At 38.7% G+C, this 21,453-nt stretch overlaps 1 protein-coding gene across 1 annotated transcript; it reads right to left on the reverse strand.

The window, feature by feature from the left end:
- Nucleotides 1-2,076: 2,076 nt before the first annotated feature.
- LOC115901899 (nephrocan-like) lies at nt 2,077-11,656 on the reverse strand. The gene is made up of 3 exons (XM_030944951.1): nt 11,474-11,656; nt 5,677-6,578; nt 2,077-2,524 (listed from the first exon to the last, which is right to left on the reverse strand). The coding sequence occupies exons 1-3, from the start codon at nt 11,654-11,656 to the stop codon at nt 2,077-2,079; spliced, it is 1,533 nt and encodes a 510-aa protein (XP_030800811.1).
- Between the last annotated feature and the right edge of the window lie 9,797 nt (nt 11,657-21,453).

Raw genomic sequence — 21,453 nt, forward strand, 5'->3', positions numbered from 1 at the left:
AGTGCCACTTCCACATCTTGAACACATCCAGGGTGGTGATTCCACCACTTCCCTGGGAAGTCTATGCCAATACTTGACAAGGCTTTCCATTAAAAGATTTCTCATAATCAATTTAAACCTCCCTGGTGCAGCTTGAGGCCATCTCCTCTGGTCCTTTCACTTGTCTCCTGAGACTCACCCCAGTCTTGCTACTTTCTCCTTTCAGGGAGTTGTGAGAGTGACCAGGTCTCCCTGGAGCCTCCTGCAGGCTCGAAAACCACAGCTGTTCCTCACAGGACTCGGCCTCTAGGCCCTTCACCAACTCCATTTCCCTCCTCTGGACAGGCACTAGCACATCCATGTCTTTCTTGTAGCGAGGGGCCCAAAACTGAACACAGCATTCATTCAAGGTGTGGCCTCACCAGTGCAAAGGGACACTGACTGCCCGGGTCCTGCTGGCCACTATTGCTGACACAGACCAGATGCCATCAGCCTTCTTGGCCACCTGGGCACACACTGGCTCCTACCCAGCCAGCTGTTAACCAGCACCCCCAAGTCCTTTCCTGCAGGGCAGATTTCCAGCCCCTCTGCCCCAGCCTGTAGTGCTGCAGGGGGGTGTTGTCACCCTGTTGTGACCTAAGGGCAGGCCATGCCACTTGGCCTTGTTCTGTCTCACATGGTTGGCCTTAGCCCATTGATACAACCTGTGCAGATCCCTCTGCAGAGTCTGATGATAAGGGAACATAAAGAAAAATGAGCTCCATTCCCTCTATTCCAATGGCATAGTTTGATGTGTTGGGGGACCTAAGAAACGCACGTGTCAATCACATTTGCACAAGAGACATAACCAAATAACTGCTCTCTGACACCTGACAAATCAGCCTCTGTAGAGGTGAGGGATTACTCAGTTACTGAATGCCAATGGCAGATAAAAAATAATAGAAACTGTTTGCTTTGAAAAGTAATTTGCTGATGTAATTACTCATCAGTTATCACCTGAGATCACGAACTAACAAGTGATTGTTTGTAAGTCATTGCTTTTAGTGGTCTCACTAATCCAGTTTTGTTTCGTTTTTAAGCACTTTGGGAACTGCTTGATAAAATTTGTACATGTATCAGAGTTAATGCATTAATTATATAGCATTTAGAAATTTTTTGTGTGTATGTGCATAAAAGTCTGGGAAGTTCTGACTAGTAAAGGGGGACACTTGCAGTGTGTACTTGCACATTAAGTATACCTAACCTAAAAGTATACACATGGTATCTTGAGCTATATTGTAGTTAATTAGCTATTCAGATACCAAAATAAACTCTTACAAAAGTTTCGCCTCACCTCATCTTATCCTAATATTTGCTAGGATCTATTTCCTGAGAATCTCACTTATTTTGTTTACAACAACAGAATCAGGTCAACTTGACCAGAGTGTTTTCATTCCTCACTATTAATTAATTTCAGAACTACTATTAAATCTCATTAACCAGGACACTGATTCTTCTGTTTATTTCACTTGCTCTGATGAAGATAAGCCTTCTGTGTTTTGCCTGCAGCTCAGATAATTTAGTCTAATGTCATTTAAAATAGTCTAAAATAAACAAAAAAGGGAAATATTTCAGGAAAACTGAAATCAATTTCTCAAAAGCAAGAATTTCTGAACAATCTCAAAAAATTACATCAGTGTAACTCTCCATGTCCACCTGCAGACTTGTGAATTTAAATGTGTTGAATGCCAGACTCCTCGTAATAGTGTCTTGTGGTATTGCAGAATTTTATTGTGGGGGTTTTATGCAACTATAAGAAATGTTCTACTATAAAAAAGTTCATACAGAGTTACAAACTGCTTTTCTAAGAGATAGTAATTGTATTCTTGGTTCCCTCAAACTACATAGTACTAATGGTATAGAAAAACAAATTTCTTTTTTTACAATATTTTGTTCACAAGGACAGCCTTACTGTAGCCCTTCTGTCACTGGTTATTATTTCTTGTAGTACAAATAGAGCAGGAAAAGCTAATGACAGATGAGAAGACTGCTTGTCAGGAGAGACACTGGTGGCAGTGGGCAGCTCTAGACAACTTTAAGGTTCACTAAAGTGTGACATTAATCTAATTCATAATCATAGTAATCATCATCTGTGTTCACTCCAACGCTGGAAGCCTCATTGGGTTTCATTTTCTTTCTGTCCTCTTTGCCTCTTTCCGTGGAAGATGGATTGTCTTCACACTGCTGCAGAATCTTTTTGGAAGACATCCAGCTTTCTCCTCGGCTTTGTGCCGGCGCTGCGCACTGCCCTCCCCGCACATCCGTCCCTTTGGCCACCAGCGCTCTCCTGGTTCTGAGAAGGTCACAGGTGCAGTTCCAAGGGTTCCCATCTAAATACAGGTGACGAAGACGAGGTAAATACTCCAAGACTTTGCGATCCAGGAGAGATATCTTGTTATTACGTAAATTTAAAACCTGAAGCTGTTTCAAGTCCTTCAGCTCTTGTTCTCCAACATCCTCTATGTCATTTCCTTTTAGATCCAATCTAGCAAGGGTGTCTGGAAGTCTGAGCAAAAAATAAAACGATAGAAAGATGTTATGTTCATCATACAGTTTCTAGTAAGTGGTATTTGGTGGTGGGTATTTGCCCAGGCACATCTGATGTACTAAAATAAAGCTATCACTAAAAACATGCAATCTTCTGCAAAAACAGATGGTCATATTGGGTTTGGGTTTGTTTGTTTGTTTTTTGTTTTTACGTTATAGGTGTACTGTGTGTACACCATTGAAATGTTTTCCCAAATTACTGCAGTTCTGACCTGTACTGACTGTTCATCCAGCTGAACCGAACAGCCATCTCGTGCTGTATTATCAGAGAAAGATAAATCAGCAAAGAAAATCAGCTGTTTAATTTAAATTGTCAAGTTTAAAAATGCTTTTTGTACTCTTCAATGCCAATGACCAAAGCATAGCACCATGAAAGATCAACAAAAGTTTAGACAAATGTGGCAGCACTGCTCCTTCAGCTGCTTTTATACATGACTTATTTAAAAACATTTCTTAGTTTGTAAAGAATTATATTTTTTCCATTTGTTCTCCTGCTCCCATAAGACTCAAACATTAATCATCACAGCAGTAATCCATCTGATGATAAACTGTTAAGAAATCAGCAACAGGAAAAATGTAAATGCTTCTAAAATAGTACTTTCAAGAATTGGAACTGGTTACATTTAGAAGAGAAAAAGCTGATAATCTCTGGATATGATACTGGACAGGTCAGTATAATTCTTATTTTCATATATATTACAAATTTATATGAAAATACCTTAATTTCAAAAGTCTTTCTCATTTATGATCTTTTCATTTCCCTCTGATATAGTTAGTGACAAGTGCTTAACAGAAAGCATAGGCATGGAATATCTTTAATAAAATTAATTTGAAAGTAACTTTAAAAACACCGTACTATGGTAGTATGCAAGGTGATTAAATTAAGTCAAGGTTACAGATTTTAAGGAAACCTGACTGAACCTCCCAGGGAAATGATAATCACATTACCAAGATCTATTTAGAATAGAACAGCAGTATACTACAAGTGGTAAACTTATGGGTGACCCTCACTGTTTTGTGTGAAGCTGAGTTTGAACCTCTTAAGCTGAAAGATGGTTTCCAGATTTGTGAAAACCTGACAAGTTCAATGTTACTATTTCAAGAGTAGGGCAGTTCTGTATTGTGCTGTTTTTCCTGGGGACACGAGAATTTCACATATTGATATGGTGATTCACGTCACAAAATCTGACCTTACCAAATGCTTGTGACTGTGGTAAATCAGTTTTGAAACTTAACTGCAGACAATTGCCCAACATGACACTGTAATCTCAGAAGGGTACTCTGGGGTAAAACCCCAGTGTCACTGATGTCAAAGGCAGTGGGAAATCACCCAAGAGGTTTATCTAGACTGATTAGAGTCCAAAGCCTGACCAGTAAGTCCTTAAACCTGTGAAGTATTATTGTACTAATGTTAGACTTAAACTTTATGGCTATATTGTTTGACTTCAGGCTGTGTTGGTCTAGAGAAAATAATGCCACTGAGTACATGACTGAGTGCCCTGCAGCTGGAAGAGGAGCTGTGCTCACTTGGGAGCTGACCATGGCAGCCACACTGTGCTACTGCCACTCGAAGGAATATCATCAGATTCTTCCTTGTGTTTTCACCACACCCTGTAGGATTTTATGAAGTACAGGTCTTCTCTAAAAGTCCTGAAAATACTTGGACTTGTGGATTATTTTCTTTTCAGAAAAGAAGGAAAAGGAGCTTTCTTTCTCCTCATTTCTGCCGAAAACCTGCTAGACCTATTCACTTCAGCACATCAGTCATATCTTTTAACCTTTTACACCTGACAGAATTCTCAGATAGAAGTCAAAAGTAATAATTTCTTTTTCTGTATATCCATGCATACCTGGTCATCACCAGACAATTGAATTAAGTACAAAGGTTTTATTTCTTGTCATTTTTTTCACCTCTTTTATGTTTACAGCCCTCCCTGAAAGTCTGTATTTACTGTTGGAATGAAAGATCTCCAATATCTCCTTAAAAGTTGTAGTGTTTAAAGGCTAGTAGAGAACTCCTTGCTATTAATTCTCTTGACTACGAAGGTTGTAAAATAAGATGGATTAGACAATACCAAAGTAAGTACAAAGCATTAAACATTCCTGTCAAGCTAGACTGAAATCAAATATTTATATACCACTAAATCAGTTTCTGATTATAAAGCTGTTGCCAAATAGATTCAAATGCTAAAGGACATGATACTAAATTAATTGAAATTTTACTGCGTTATTTATTTAGGCTAGTTAAACCTGTCTACAAGCCATAAAAATAAAGTTTAACAGTCCAGTTTTGTTAAAGAAGTTGATGTTAATGGAATTACTTCACTATTTTTGTGCCATCTTATTGCACAGCCTTTTGTAATAATAAAATTGCCACTTTATATCAGAACAGCCTCCATTTGGCTTAATATGCCATCTCTGATAATGGCCAGTTCCAGCACTCAGATGAATGTAAGAGATCCTCTAAGCAGAGCATTAATGAACACAGTGTGCCCAAGGGATGTTTCTTCTGTGCTCTGTTGACTGGAATTTTTCTTACAGCCTGAAGCTGGAGACTTTATATGCATTCCAAATACCTTGTAATATGTGAATTTAATGAAGCTGGGAATGCCAATATCACTGGAAAAGCACATTCTTTTTGATCAGATTCAGCTCCCAAAATCTTAATATTTTAATAATAATAATCTTGGTGTGGTTTGGTAGAAACATCAGCTTTAAAATTGCTATCTATCCTTTATATCAAATGTTCAATTATTTTTCTTTTGTGCTGGAAGGTAAATTACTTAAATTAGCAGTATAACCTTGGTAGTAAGTTTGTTGTATTCTCCTAGCAGGTTCTTCTTATTGGTGTGCTAATTAAATAAAGTGGTCTCACTAGCAGGGAGAGATGCAAAATGAGCAGATTCATTGGGGGCCACAGATGTAATGAAAGCAGATCTACTCTGAGGCTGCTAACAGGAGTGCTAATTAGTGATGGTTACGGCAATGGTTTTATGGTATGGACAGACTTCAACCTTGGCTGGGTCTGAATACCAATTTTGGGCTCTCATTCTCATAATGCAAGGAAGGAGAGGTGACACCTTGGGACCAGCTGTCCTGAGATTCACTTGCCTCAGCGGAATAGAACTGAGGAGATTCTGTTCCAGCGCCAGATTGGAAAGCTGTGCGCACTGCTGGAGAGCTCCTGCCTCGAACGTGCTGACAGCGTTGTTGTCGAGAAACAAATGCTTCAGGTCTTGGAGTCCTTGAAAGTCCTGTGCTGTCACCCTTTGGATCAGGTTATTGCTGCAATCGAGTTTCTGCAGCCTGCCGGGCAGCCTGAGAGGCACAGTGTGGAGCTGGTTCTTAGAGAGCTCCAGTGTTGTTAAGTTAGGAAGAAGCTGGGCACCATCTATTGATGTCAGCTGATTTTCTGACAGGAGGAATTCAGACAGATTTTCTAGGTGTTTCACATCTCGAAGTCTCACCATTTTAAGTTGGTTTTTCTCTAATTTTAGTGACAGCAGGGATTTAGGTAGATCAAGAGGCACTTTTGTCAGAAAGTTACCACTTAAGCTGAGAAAATGTAGACTTTGGAAAGATGCAAAGAAGTTGTTTGGAAACGAATTCAGTTTATTATCGGCCATGCTCAAATACTTCAGCCTAGGAAGCCTAAGTGGTGCAGACACAGATTCCATGTTGTTGCCATCCAGGATCAGACTCTGTAAATTGTAAAGGGAAGAAAATGCACTCGGAGGCAGAGTTGCAATCAAGTTGTTCCGAAGATCGAGCACCCTTAGTTTCATCAAACCTGCAAAATCAGATGCATGCAGAGCATTGATGGAGTTATCGGCAAGTCTTAAAATTTCAAGGCCAAATGGGAGAAAGGTGGGTATTTGCTTTAGCTGATTTTTGCAGAGTTCCAGGGACTTCAAGGTGCTCAGAGCTTTGAAAGTGTTGTTTTCTATCGATTCTGTGCCACTGCATGATAGGACCAGCTCTTCAAGGACTGACATTCTCCTGAAGTCAGTAAACTTAAAGAGAAAAAAAAATTAATATGATAGTACATTTATAGATATCTGCACTGGTTACTCCTTCTGGATGCTTGGACAATTGCTAGTATATGCTGAAAAACAATATATTTAGAATGTGAAACTAAAATAAGTGGTAACAGTAGATGTATTACTATAGGTACCTGTGGTTTGCCAGTATTTATTTACATTTCCAGAATTTTGTGGGTTTAGTCTATGCTGTGTCAGGTTTTGAGCAAACACATACATTTGAAGAAGAAATATTGCTTTTATTTCCTCCTGGTAGATAGCCTATATTAAATGGAAAGCTAACATCACCAGTGGCAGAAATCTTTGCAGAGAGTGGATGGTTGTTAATGTTCATTGTGCTCAATGGTACTTGCTAGAGCACTTTTGACTTCATGATACAGTCATTTCCACAGATCAACAGTGCTGTCACTGCACCATGTATTCCCCAGAGGGAGTATCCACGAATATCTTTACCTCTCGCTACTCTTTTGGGGGAAGACTAAAATTCAACACTTTTCTCTCCCTCACTACCTTCTTCTTTTAAAATAAAAACCTCACATATTAATATGATCAAACCAAAAGTGTCAGATCAGCCTGGCCTGAAAAATCACCTCTGTGGAACAGAGTGTTTTCACAGAAAATTATTTTTATTAGTTGGTAATAAACAGATACTTTGCAGTGGTAAATGGGATTTAGATGTTGACTATAACTATAATATCAAGAGGCACACAATTATTTCATTCTTTTTCTGCTCTGTTGGAAAGCTTGCCATCTTGTGTCTCAAGTTAAGCAGCAAATTGAAGTGAATCTGGCAGTGCTCTCTAAGCTGAGATAGGAGAAGTGTGCAATGAGGGTGAGCCAGGGAGTTCTCCGAGCACACCAGTTGCTAAAACATTGGTTTTCTGAAATTACCAAATATGTTTCCCATTGACCTCAGTGACTGAGTCTTAAAAAATCATTTATATGGGAATCCCCGTCAAAAAGCAACATGAGCAGGTGCTCTGCATAGGAGTGGTGGGAAGGATTGTTCTCATCTGTTTTCCCTTCCCATGTCCAAAGACATCTCACTACAGATCTCAGGCATACCACACCTGTTAGAGAGGCTAAAGTAACAGTGTGTTCTTCTTGCCATTTCCCCCAGGGCTTGGTAGCTCCCAGCACATTTTACTCTCAGTGGGGAAAGCTATATAGCCTGTTCTACAGCACAACCCCTCATCCCAGTCAGGAATCTCCATGGAGGGCAGTACAAGTCCTTTTGCAGTACAGGTGCTGGGTAGTCATCTTGTTCCATAGTCCTGGTTGGATACATTTGACTATCATACTTGTGTAAGGGAAATCAGCTCATAAAGGTGACTGCTAAAAGATGTCTTACAGTTTCATTTGTCCAACTCTTGCATATTTTTGGGCTGTATCTCTTTATCTCAGCTACAAACTCTGCATTTTAACTTCTGTTAAAAATAAAGCCTGCACAGCTGGGAAGGACAAGTCAGATTTCATTTTGCTGTGGTATCCTTAGTATCTTTCAGATTCACTTTATTCTGTCTTGCAAAACAATTTCTGAATTGCAAATTTTGATGCAATTACTGAGAAAGTATAAATATGGAGCCTCTATTGAAGCAGGTTTCTCTATCAATTATATTTAAATTCAATGAGGGAATGTACCTCCATTAAAAACCTTATCTTTTCAACAGTAAACAAAAGTTATCCAAATTATATAATTTTATTTTTCTATAATACAGTGTTTTGTGTATATATAGGTCTATAGCAATATCAGAACTGCTGATGTCCAGTTTTGGTCATGATTAGGAAGGTGATCTTGTACATAGGAATGAGCTGCATTGGTCAAGAGCACAAAAACATAATCACATGTAATTATAAAACCATCTTATGGAAATTGAAACAATTATGAACCTTCACAATTCAACACATTTTCTCCTAGAAAATACAAAAGCGATGTTTTCTGCTTTTCCTCAGCTGATTTCTGTATGTCTCTGAGAGGCTTAATTTTCATCTTATTAAGTGACAGAGAGCTACATGAAGGTTAATGTTCAGACATTAGCTCCGTAATGATGTTAGGCTTCTTAATGTGGATTATTATAATTTCTATTTTCCACCTATTTGGTATGCATTGCTAAGCTTTGTGACCATGCTGTTTTGAGACTTAAATATTTATCCATGCTCTTATAAACCACCCAGTCTTTCTAATACAAATCAAAACATATTTGAAAGCCCACCAGATCTTTTTTTTTGCTAGGAAGCAGTGTTTTATTCTCTAACTGGATTGCCTGTAAAATGACACTATTATAGCTTTATATTTTAAAACATTGATCTCCTGAAAGTGGATCTAATGTGCTGTTATTTAATACAAACATTTTAAGGAATTTGATGTTTTAATAATTTTTTTTTTGCTTTTGAGTTGCTGTGACCTGGGATATGTTATAAGCAGTTTTTTTAAAAACAGTTTCCTATTCTCTAAGCAAGGTAGATAATTTTCTTTTAGCAGATAAAACCCCACTTATTAATATGTTAAGATATAAACAAAATTTTAAATTAAGAGTAAAAAGGTTATACTTGATCTTCAAGTAAAGGAGGGAGCAGAAAATATTGAAAAAAGATGCTAAAATTAATCTGGTTTTGATATTATTAAGTCTTTTTATAAGAAACCCCAGGTTGTAAAATTACCAAAAGAAAAAGTGCCAGCCACTGTTTTTAACACTGATCAGCCCTATCAGAACAAATACAAAATTGACTGGGGTAAAAAAAAAACCAAAACCAAATCTACTATTTTTCTTGGGTTTTTTAACATAATGGATTTAGTATACAAATATATATTATTTTTTACAAGACTATTTCTTCACAATTTTAATAATAATCAATGCAAATTAAGGTGCAGAAGTAATTGAAACAATATTTTTTTATTCTTCTGAGGCAGCTAATTGCCAAACCATAATATTTGTGAATGCTTAGATATAAAAGTCTCTTGGAGGTCAGCTGTGGGAACTCTGGGCTTCCATTCAACTTCTTTAAGAAAGAATGTTATTTCCTCAATTAGTAGGTAAATAAATGAATTTTTAAAACCAAACAAATAAAAACACCCAAATCAAACCAGCCAAATGAAAAAAAATCCTACACCAAAACCCTAAAATCCTATAGAGTTATTTCAGTGCTGGCAGACATGTAGTTTACAAGCAGAAATGTCTCCCTAAGCACTATAATTTGTGCCAGTGGAATTGCTCAGCTGTGTAAAATTAAGCATAGGTATTTATGATGTCAAAACCTCAGAAGTATAATTTGTTGCGTGGGAAAAAAAAGAAAAAAATACATCCAAAGACCCAGTATAATCTCAAGGAAACAGCCCACATAACTACAAGGATGTAGTGTGAAAGGACTTCTTTCCTTTCAGTGCAGACAGGTCAGTAGCAGCAGTAAGGCAGACTCACAGCCAGTGGAATTAATGTATAAAGTGAAAAACTCTCTTCTTAGATGGTTTCACACACCATTTGTTTTGATTGGCCATAAAACATTTATCTCACCACTTCATTCACTTATATCCAACGTTTAAATGCTTTATGACACTTGTCTTTTGCTCTAGTCAGAGCCTAAGGCCACTTCACTTGTAACTGAGGAGTTGCTGACAGGTATGGACAACTAGCCTAAGACACAGAAAATGGCTCATCTCACTTATCTTGGAAAGAAAATAATGGGGAGGACGAGGGAAGAGTTTGGACAGAAAATGTATTTCCTAATACAGAATTCATTTCACAAACCTTTTGTTTACCCCGAGTATAGCTAAATCACACCAATGTTTGACTCTTGTGGGTGTGTGAGATAAAACAAAAAAACCCAGAGATATTAGTAGCAGCTAAAAGAGTAAACTTTCCTAGAGGAAAACGGTACAATCACTATTTCTCAGTGGGCAGCAGGCATTCTAGATGCTGCTCTAAGCTGCCTTCCAGCCTATTTCATTTAGTCCTGAGGGCAAAATCAAAGATGCATTTCAGAGCAGTTAAACTTTTGTAAGAGAAAATGTATCTCATTTGAATTGCACATTTCTTATTATTTGTATTAAATTGATGCACAGCAAGCATATGTAATACAGGTGGTTATATTTCCCTTGTGTCTATCTATACAAGGTGAATTTATTAAATAAAGATATTTATTCCAGGGTAGGAAACAAAGAAGCACCATTCCAGAGTGCAGTGCAAGATGAGCATAAGCTGATGCCTTTAATAAAGTGAACCAGTGGTGCCTCAAGAAACTTTTTCAATAGCACAAATAGCTGGCAGCTTTGGTTAGAGGCTGCTCTCATTTATGTGGGTTATTAGAGAGGCCCTGACCTTGCTTTTAGAAACAGCTCATGCTGTGCCTTAGACTCAAACTTGCTTCCTCTGCCATTTCTAATAGCAGTTGTACCTGACACTTGCAGCTCGAGACGGGAAAAGAGAGCTTCAATTTCATTCATTAGGAAAATTATTCTAATAACATAAACTCTTTCATTTTACTGTGAAAAAGTATTATATTGTATCAAAATTAGAAAAAGCTTTTAACAGGTTAAAAAATTACTCTGAAAGTCAATGGTTATTTGACAATATATAAAGCAAGTCAACCTTTGGCTGCTAGTTGTAAAATACTATTTTTTTGAGTTTCATACAAAATATAATTTTGACAGTGTGAACTAGTGCTTGGAGCTGCAGGAACATGAAAACACTACAGGAATATATTTACATATCTTTAAACACTAAGTAAAAATAAAACCAGATCTGGCAGCACTTCGTCAGTTTTTAGAACATGGAATAAGATTCTCTCCTCACTAGATGCCACCACCATCTGGGAAGTCCAACTTTCAGTTACAGTGCACTATAAAAAGTATTTTTTCTGGGTTTTCTTACCTGGAGTTGCTTAATTTTGCTGTGGCTGATGTAGAGTCTCCTGGTGTTAAAAGGAATTTCTCTGGGGATCTCTGTAGCCCTGTAGCATTGCACTGACTGGGCAGGGTCACAGCTGCATCTTCTTGGGCAAGTGGTACTTAGAGCACTGTGAAAAAAGACAACTAAAAGGCAAGATAAATACATCTTCCAAAACAGGAACTCTGGAATTGCCTCAGCAATATACAGTTTGAATTAAGCACCAAAGCCCTTTTATACCATGAAATCTGATAAAAGGATATTATGACTGTGTATTTTATCCCAGTGAAAAAACAGCAAAAACAATACTGTAATTTGCCTGGGTTAAAATGTTGGCAGGCATTACAAAGAGTGAGAAACTTAAACAGTGATAAGGTGCCTTTACATTTGTAGGTATGTGAAATTAGTGTTATTTATTACCTGACAGCTAATCTGCAAACATCCATATTATCTTCGGTTTTCTAGTTTTGTTAAATGTGACACCACAGAATTAGTGGAGAAAAGATAAAGAGCTGTTTTATAGTGGGGCTGTAAAACCTTTGTATCTTCTGTGACCCAGTATTAGAAACAGTAAAAACACAGCTACAGCCAACACTGAAGCTTTTTTTTGCTCTTCCTCTTGCATTATTCAGATCACCACCCAAAACCTCAAAACTCAGGCTGCTACTACTTTAAATCTAAAACATTCTGTTAGTTTTCTTAATATCTCTGGTACAGCTGTGTGCTGCTGACTGGACAAAAAAATCACCTCTTCTTAAGTAATTCCCATAAATCAAAAGTTAATTATTCTTGTATTTGAAAATTATAAATGGGAAATGTTTGAAAGCATTTAGTATAAATCAAGTGGTAGATAATCAGTAAGACCTATTTACTCCATGACAGATGGAGAACAGAAAGATTTCCCCTAGAGTTTTCTCTGTGCTTATTAGTGCTTCTCTGACATATCTGCAAGCTGTGCCAGCTGGAGATGTAAAGTTTTGAAGGGTTTGGTTGTGATCATTTTCCTTTGCACTCAAGCAGTTTATAACCAGTGTGCTTCTGAAACCTTTGTATCTTATCACACTGATCTGCTTTGCACTGTTACCTGCTTGCCTCCATCCTCTCCATCATATCTTGAGAAGCAGGTAATCCTATTCCTTAAATGCAGACTAGGCTAGTTATTTTTCCAAGCAGAAGATAATGTCAAGTTGATTTGACAAATGGATAACAGTCCTTGATAGGAATGCCTTTTGGATGCAGCTGGGCTTACACTGGACAATTGCCATATTCCTTCCTGAAGATCCTTCTGTCTCCTTAATCCTCTATACTGTGAGTGCAGAACTGCAAGCTAGCATCTGCTAAACCAAGCAACGAGAGCAGAAACCTTTTCCAAAAGCAGCCTGTGAAATTGGCATGTTTAACAAGCTATGCAGAAAAATACTGCCTGACTTATGCCATAGTGATCACTTGAGCAAAAATGAGCGAGTGGGCAGCTTTAGCAGCTGTGCATTAAAAGAAGTGTTTTAATCTATCTCAGTCTAGCGTTTGATACTTGGCTTGTGGCTTTGACTTTCTTTTTTCCCCTACAAGAGTCAAAGTATTCAGACAAAAGTGTAAATACTTTCTGCATACTGGCAGCTACTTGTGGCATATTTCTTTGACTCCATCTTTCCACTGATTTGGGTTTACATTCTGTTGCAACTAAGACAGTAATGCTCAACATCCTATGTAGGAATTTCTCTTGCTTAAAAATGTCATCAAAACCAGCTGCTTTCTGCTCCTAGAGGGTCAAAAGAAAGAAAGATCCAACCCTATGACTTGGTTTTGAGACCTCTAGAGTACTGCAGTCAGTCTGCAAATCCCTGTAAGAGTCATAGATTGCATCCTTCCCTATTTTGTAAATTTTAGGTCAGTCAGCTGCTGTCAGAATTCCCAGCAGTGGTTACAAGGTAATTGCACCACAGTAAGGTGGAATATTCTTGGTGCTTGGCATTTTTGTGTAATGTCTCTATCCTTGGTCTTTTCAAACTAATGAAAGGAAATGTTCTTGGTTTAATAGTTCATTTCCATTATATTTACAACAATTATTTAATCAAGAATGATGTTATATATCCATTAATTTCTCATATATGTCTGCTTTTGGCAGCTAGGTAATTTAAAGCAATAGCTATAAAAGATGATGTCCTATTAAACCTATTCTGTACAAATTTTCACACCAGAGCTGATGACTTTGCTTTTGCATAAAATTATGACCTGCAGGCATTTATTGACTTTAGGAGACCTGATGGCAGCAGAACAGACAAAGAGTCCCAGAATTGTATGAGCATAAGCTTAGCAGGAAGTTGTGGGCTATGCAATAATTAAAAAACAAAAAAACAAAACCCAAAACAAAATCAAACCAAACAAACAAAAAACCCCCCACAAAAACAAAAAAAAAAAACACCAAACCAAAATGAACCCCTCCCCCTCCCAAAAAAAAAAGATCTATAAACATTTCAGAATCTCTGAACTGGATGTAGCACTGCTCGCCCATGAGTTGCACAACCTCACAGCATACTATTTGGAAGATGAATCACTGTGGCCATTTCCTGCCAGCAGTTTTTATGCCAGCTCTCCCCAGCTTTTGCAGGGCTAAAGGCATTGATGTAGCACTCCATCACTTCTGCGCCAGAAGGAATGAGCAATAGCACCCGAACCTGCCCCTGTGAGAAGTCCCAGGGACATCCTACACTGTGTATGTTTTAACCAAAGGTAAACACTTCAGATCAAAACCTGCAAAATCCCAAGTCTGTGTCAGACATTGTCTTGTTGGTAGCTAATAAGACACCGATTAAATATATTGGACAAATCTGGATAAAGCATGTTTTGTTAGAAATTAGATCTTTCAGGATTGCTGCTTTCAAATCTGAAGTAGGGCTCATAAAGGACTGTAAAGTTTGGTGGGCTTTTTCCAAATATATCAGTTAGCCAAAGAAAAATATGCTATTTTTCTACAAACCTTTCCTCAGCCAATACTTCAGCAGTAGTAGTGTATGGGCCTTTTCTTTCTTCACCAAAGTCACAGGTTTGACAAAAGCACACATATTCAGGTCAAGACATAACTTTTTAACCTAAGATTTAGAAAATGACATAAAAGTAAGATGACATTAAAATGGGAAGAATGAAGCTGCAAAACTCTTGTTATGGCGTGTTTAGACATGTCTGAAGAAAGCCCATAAACCTGCAGGCAGATCCCTTGTAATGTACCTGATGGCACAGACCATGCAAAGGAAGATGCTGTCTTATCACAAAAGACATGGAGAAGCTGAGCTCTTGCAGTTGGGGTGTCCCTTGCCTATGGAAAGGAAAAACTGTTGCGAAAGTCCAGCTCAGGGCTTGCACAGAGCACAGACAGGAGCTTGATCCCTGAGGGATGTCAGAGGCAGAAGCAGTTTGGCAAGTAGGAACTGCTAAGTGATGGTGTATGCTCTAAAGAATCCTTGGCATATTTAGGTGCCATATGCTATCAAGTGCCTGCCACTGAGTACATGTGAATTTATAATTATTTTTTGCTGTAGTTTTTAAATTTGGATTTGGACCAGTTTTTCATAGGGACAGCAAATGGCATTTGTCTGCTGCAAAGGTTTCTCTTTAGAGTGGATCAGGCTGCTAAGGGAAACAATCATAACATTGTTTTTCAAAATGTTATGAGTCTCTTAATCATCTGTTGAAATGTCTTGAAATGCTTTACAGAAATGTTTCCTAAACAAAGAGCCTCAGAGGGTTACACTGAATCAATAATGTCAGCAAATGGATTCTAGGCCAATTTGTAAGACCTAATTAATATACAGGTTATAAATTTATAAAAAATTATTTTGTGTTTTAATCCTACAAAGCAGAGTTGCACAAAAACAATCAGAGACCTGTCTTGAAAAAAAAAAGTATCTCAATTTTCTTAAGCCAAGAATTTTGTGGAACTATTTTTATCCATTTTCCTAGTATGTGGAGAAGGTGTGTTCTAACTCCAGGCAAGGTCATCTTCATACACTGGAAACAGCTGCTGGGTGAGTTAAAGCAGATTTTTCTTCCACACAAAAAGGTAGGTTTCCTTTTCTTCCCCCATGCTGGAAATATAGAGGAGATGCAAGTGATAACCCCTTAGGAATTTCTCGCATTTCGCTTGTCCAGGGCACATTTGCATTCCAGAGGAACTAGCACAGTGAAACAGATTGAAAGGAATGAAATTTTGTTAAATGGAAGTTCACATATTGAGGAGTTTTTACTCATTGCCAGTTTTATGAGTACTAAGGGATTCTAGCCCAGATCAGATGCATCTGGGGCAGGCACCCCACAAAAAAGAACCCACCTGGGGGAGGTCAATTTATATAATTTCATACACATATGCCACTAATGACATGTAACTGCCCTTCAAAGTATTGTAGGCAATGGCATCCACTTGATGGAGGAATGTTTTTCATTGATTGAGCCACAGAGAGCTCTGCCCATGAAACAAGAGATTAGGGTATGGTATAATGACCGTTTCCTATTAATGACATTACAAGTAATTTTCAAAAAGGAATGAAGAGGAGGGAAGTAAAGAGAGTAGATTCTAGGGTAGCCTAGAATTAAACACAGAGGTCTTTTGTATATGAACAGTTATATAAAATCTGTAATTAATGTATGTGAGACTGTGTCTTGTGCAGTACCACCTAAATGTAAAGTAGCAGAGAAGGATTATCCAGTCAATAAAGGAACTAAAAAGTCAATGGAATTTTGCTAGTCCTGTAGGGAGTAAGTTAGTTCTGGCCCTTCCATTTCTTCAGCTTTTAAAGCAGCCTGCTCATGACTGAGCATCCAACAGAATCAGAATGGAGCTTAAACTGTAAAAATCATCTGCTGTTTAAACTACAAGGCACAGGATTCTGAAACAGCAGTTTTTAAATTATACACAATGTGAGCATAGAAAGAGGGTTTCATTCTTCATGCTGTAAAGCTGAATATTTTTGGCATGTCTTTCATTCATTTGTTAAAACAAAACAAAAATTCAGAATGAAAATAACTAAGCATAAGTGTATACATAGAAAGAAGCATGAGACTAAGATCACAATATAAGATCACTCTAAAAAAGAAAAGCTGGTCTGAAAAGTGACATGTGAGACCAATAGGGAGTGGGTATTCAGAATAGTCATCAGTACACTGTTGCACCCATGGACTGTAAAATGCAGCCAACTATGAACTAGCTAGGCCTGCAGGGCAGGAATCATCTAAAATATAAGCCCCAAAATCTCTGGGGCTTGTCAGCAGAAATTTTCTGTAATGACAACCAAAAATGTATGGCTGTTCAAGTATCAGTACAAATGGACAACTCCCTCCTCTCTTTCAGAAAGGAGTGTGCTTTAGACAGGCACATTCTAATCATCTTCTCTAACTCCTTTTCCTGCTTTACCATCTCTGATTTTCTCCCATCCTTTGATGCTGTTAGCTATTGCCTGTCTTCTCTCAATTTCCTCTTTGGTGCCCCGACCTGTGACTGCACAATCACCCACGCAATGCAACCACGCGAGATGCTTCAGCACAAACCACACAGAAGGTGGCCTTGACATGTGCAGGCGCTGCAGCCTGGCACGCACAGCTGGGCAGCTGCAATTACAGAGGGTGGACTGACCCTCATGTGCAAACACACATGTTTATATTGTAAATTCTTTGTGCAGAGGCTGGGGCTAACCAAAGGTTTGCATTGTATCTCACACAACACTTTCCCAGTCTAGGCATGGACACTAGATAGCAAATCTACAGCATTGGAGATGTTGATCCAAGTAATTTATTTTTATATTTTGATTCAGGTATTACTTTGGATTTTTTTTTGTTGTCTGAAAATATGTCCTCCTCATGCTTAAGGTCTTTTTAAAGCTCGAAGCAAGTTTTCATATTATTAATTAGGTACTCCAGTAATCAGTTAAAGTATGCAGGTTTTAATTTATGAAGGACCATTTGTACTTAAATGTACTTAATAGCAGTGCAATAAGGAGATCTCACGTTCTCTCTACGTTGTCTAAAATAACTGAAATTATGTACGTAAATTATATGTGGAGGAATTAACTGGTGATTAGCTTCACCAGCTCTATCACTCCATAGATAAGGTCAAAGGAGCAGATCAAAAAGCTTTCAGTGAAATCTCTGACATTAAAGGCAGCAAATCCAAATTCTTCTTGACATATAACTTGCTTCAACTCTATGATTGTTAGAAATACTCCTTGTAGAAAGGATTCTTACTACTGGACCAGCTGACTCAGACTACTGCTGTTCTTTAAATGTTCTTCAATTACTTTGCTGATGTTATCAGGGTGTAGTATGCTACAGTTTACTCTAAATTGATTTAATCTAATTGAAGGCCAAAACTACTAACCTTTCTTGGGTTCAATTCCATAATTACTGCACAGCTTCCTTACAGAACAGAACTATGGCTGCTCTAAGGGATTTTGGGAGGCATTTCAAGGGTAACTGGAATTGATCAGAATTTTCTAGGGGACCTGCAAGCATAGTTTTGAGATAACTAAATTATTCATGTTTATACCCTTAAAAGCAAGTGATACTTGCTTTTACTTTCAACCCCTCTTTTACACAGTATTTCTAGTGAGGAATATAAATAGCTAATGATAGCTACATTTACTGATTTTTTAAAAAAATGTTTCTTTAAGCATTTCTTCTCATTTATCCATAAGCCAGCATGTATTAGACAGATACTATGCTGCAGGTAAGCTTCTAAAAGGATTTTATTTGAGAAGCTAATCTCTGAGTGGAATAACGTTGTTTGAGTGGTGAAATGTAAGGACATGCAAAGCAAAGGTAGCACTGATAAGGGATGAAAGAATTAAAAGTAATGACCACAGAACTCTGATACCCCTGTAGATAAAGACAATTAAAGATAGAGTGGGACTAACCCCTAAGCTAAAGGAAAAGGACACTAAAAACCTAAGAATAAGTGATTCTTTAAAAAGAAGCAGTCATACATAAATTACATGTCAAAGTTTTTGTAGGCAGTATTTGCTATAGATATGTTACATAGTAACTATGGGAAACTTCTGTGTTGAGATGGGAAGATACTGTTCAAATGAATGATAGAGATATATGAGCAGAAACTGCCAATTTTTTAGCTAAATGATACATTTCTGTTCCGTTAAAAAAAGGCAAAGAATGTAACAGAATTCTATAGGTACTCCTCCAGTGCAGTACCAGACTCAAAGTCAAAGCTAACATAAAAACTGATAGTCCTGAAATAATTAATTCTCATGTGGCTGAAATAATTTAAACAATAAAATTAGTTTGGCTTTTGATGTGGCAAATACTTTGATTTTCTGTTGGATGCTGTTGTGCAAAAAAGACAGTTGATACAGCTGTGAAGAATGAAAATCAGAATGAAGGTCAGGCAAATGCTCTGTGCAGCTGGACTCCCTCCAAAGCACTTCCAGCCTTTTCTCAGCCCCTGTTGTGAACATACTGATTTACAAAGCCAGAATGTTTTCTGTAGGTGTATGTAAAGACGTTTGTAGCTTTTGTTTCCACCATGGATGAGCTTAACAGTAAGAGAATCCCCCATTAGTTGCCCATTTTGTTACTACCTGCCTTCAATTGCAGTGCAGACAATTTGAGTGGTGCACCGGTTTTCTCTGGGGTAGTTTTCTTCACAGTGGTTAGTGTGGGGCTGTATTTTGGATTTGTGCTGAACACAGATTTGATAATGTAGAGATGGTTTTGTTATTGCTGAGCAGGGCTTAAACATAGCCAAGGCCTTCTGTGTTTTTTGTACTGCCATGCTGGCAAGGAAAGTTGGGAGTACATGGGACAGCTGACCCCAGCTGATTAAAGGGATACTGCTGACCATATGATGTCATGCTCAGTGTATAAAGTGGGGGAAGAAGGAGAAAGTGGGAGATATTTGGAGTGATGGTATTTGGCTTCCCAAGTAACCATTATACGTGATGGGGCCCTGCTCGTCTGGAGATGGCTGAACACCTGCCTGCCCATGGGAAACACTGAATTAATTTTTTGTTTGCTTACTCAGCTTTTACTCTCTCTAGTACACTGTCTTTGTCTAAACCCACAAGCTCTCTACCTTTTTCCCTCCTGATTCTGTCCCTAGTCCTGCTGGTGGGGCAGTGAGTGGATGCATAGGGCTGTGGTGAAACCACAAAAAAGGGTAAAGGGCAAGTGAACAGGTTTGTAACAACACTGTCAGCTCCTTGTCAAGCCTACAATAGCAGGTCCCAGAGGAAATGTGATACCTACTGGTAGTGGTGAAGTTTGCTTTTATCAAGCTCTTCTGAAAGCACAGATTGATGGAAGTACAATTCCTTCCTGCTCTGACATATCTCTTCGCATTCCAGGTGACTGGTCTAAGCACTGAGCTGTAAAGTGGTATCTTTCTGTCAATCTGTGTTCCAATCAATTATTTATGCAAAGTGGAGAAAGGAAACAAGCTCACCCCGGGATGCCCTTCAGCCCCAGGGCTGTGTGTGAGGGGTGCTGGTGCCCTCACCCTTATCTTGATATCCCCTCTGCTGACTGGAGGGTCCCTGTGCTCCGCTCTCTGGTGCTGGCAGAGTAGTTTGGGTAGGCAGGATTAGGGTCCTGGGCTAGGTTGAAGTGATCTGCTCTCTCTTTTGAGGTGGAATTACAGCTTCAGTGCAATAAAAACAACCTGCATGTGTTCTCCACAAGAGAAATAAACGTAATAAAACTCCCACTGAAATCAACATCCGAGTTGCAGCATTTCAAAGAAGATGAGCTGTAACCAAGGGGAGTGCCTTGGAGAAAGCACCCATGCACTTATTTCCTAAAATTTGTTTTCATTCTCAGAACCAGTGTGAGCTTTAAAAAAGCAAATACATTTTATATGGTTCATCCTGCAATTCATTGGTGCTTCTAGAGAAGCAACAGTGCTGGCAGCAGTCCATATGGGACTAGGTTAGATATTAAGACGGAATTCTTTACTCCTTGGCTGGTGAGACACTGGGACATGTTGCCCAGAGAAGCTGTGAATGCCTCATCCCTGGCAGTGCTCAAGGACAGGCTGGATAAGACCTCAAGCAACCTGTTTTAGTGGGAGCTGTCTCTGCACATAGCAGGAGAGTTAGGGCTAGATGGTCCCTTCCAACCCATAATGTTCTATGGGTCTATGATTTCATGCAATACTTGCAAACTTGCATCTTTTCTGAGCACAAGCAACGGATGTGTCACTGCAAATCCTGCTGTGTGGTTTGCACATGCTGAGCACCTTGGTTGAATACAGTAGTGCAGACTCCTCTTTCCCCCTCCCTTATGTATAAAAATGACCATATATACTCCAAAATGACCCAGCTTGCCAATTCAGCGTGGCTCCACTTTAAGTCCTCAGGTGTGGGCAATGTGTAAGCCATAGATGTCTTGTATCTGTTTGCTCAAATGCAACTCTTGTCCATATTGCAGAAGTTACTGCAATGATAGCTCAGAAAATGAAAAAGCTTTTCCCAAAGCTAAACCCATTGCCGTTACTTTATCTAATGATGCCATCTCTCAGTTTGCCCCTCACTGCCCTGCTGCTGCTTTCCTAATCAGTAGGAGGTTGTTTCCTGTCACCATGGTGTGTAAGCCACAATCATCCCAATTTGTGAAGCTTTCTCAGTTTCTGTGTATATCCTCTCATGCCTTAGATCTTCAGAGGTCGCACTATTGCCATCTTCTAGTGCCTCATTCAAGCAGTGATGCTTCTGAGCGAAGTTGTGGCTGTAGCATGGCATCGGTCTCTTCCTGTAGGACACTTCCATGCACAGATACCTCTGTAATTGTACTTCTCTGTTACATTTATTCATCCTTTACGTCGTAATCCTTATTTATATCTTAAATTTACGTTGTTCAGGGCAAGGGCCGCATTCCTTTTCTTCTGGGATATTGCCCAGTGCCTGGGACGGGGACGCGGGGGGGACACGGGGGGGACACGGGGACAATCCCGAGCCCCTCGGCCATGAGGG

Source organism: Camarhynchus parvulus, chromosome 3, assembly GCF_901933205.1.
Source record: "Camarhynchus parvulus chromosome 3, STF_HiC, whole genome shotgun sequence".
In the NCBI taxonomy this organism is placed as follows: Eukaryota; Metazoa; Chordata; class Aves; order Passeriformes; family Thraupidae; genus Camarhynchus; species Camarhynchus parvulus.

Bases quoted from the DNA above. Each gene is read 5' to 3' on its own strand.
- LOC115901899 (XM_030944951.1), bottom strand. From the start codon at position 11,656: ATGTATTTATCTTGCCTTTTAGTTGTCTTTTTTCACAGTGCTCTAAGT. The intron at 6,579-11,473 runs GTAAGAAAACCC...TTTCTCTTTAAG, and splicing joins GCAAAATTAAGCAACTCCAG to TTTACTGACTTCAGGAGAAT. The intron at 2,525-5,676 runs GCAAGTGAATCT...TTTTTTGCTCAG, and splicing joins CTCAGTTCTATTCCGCTGAG to ACTTCCAGACACCCTTGCTA.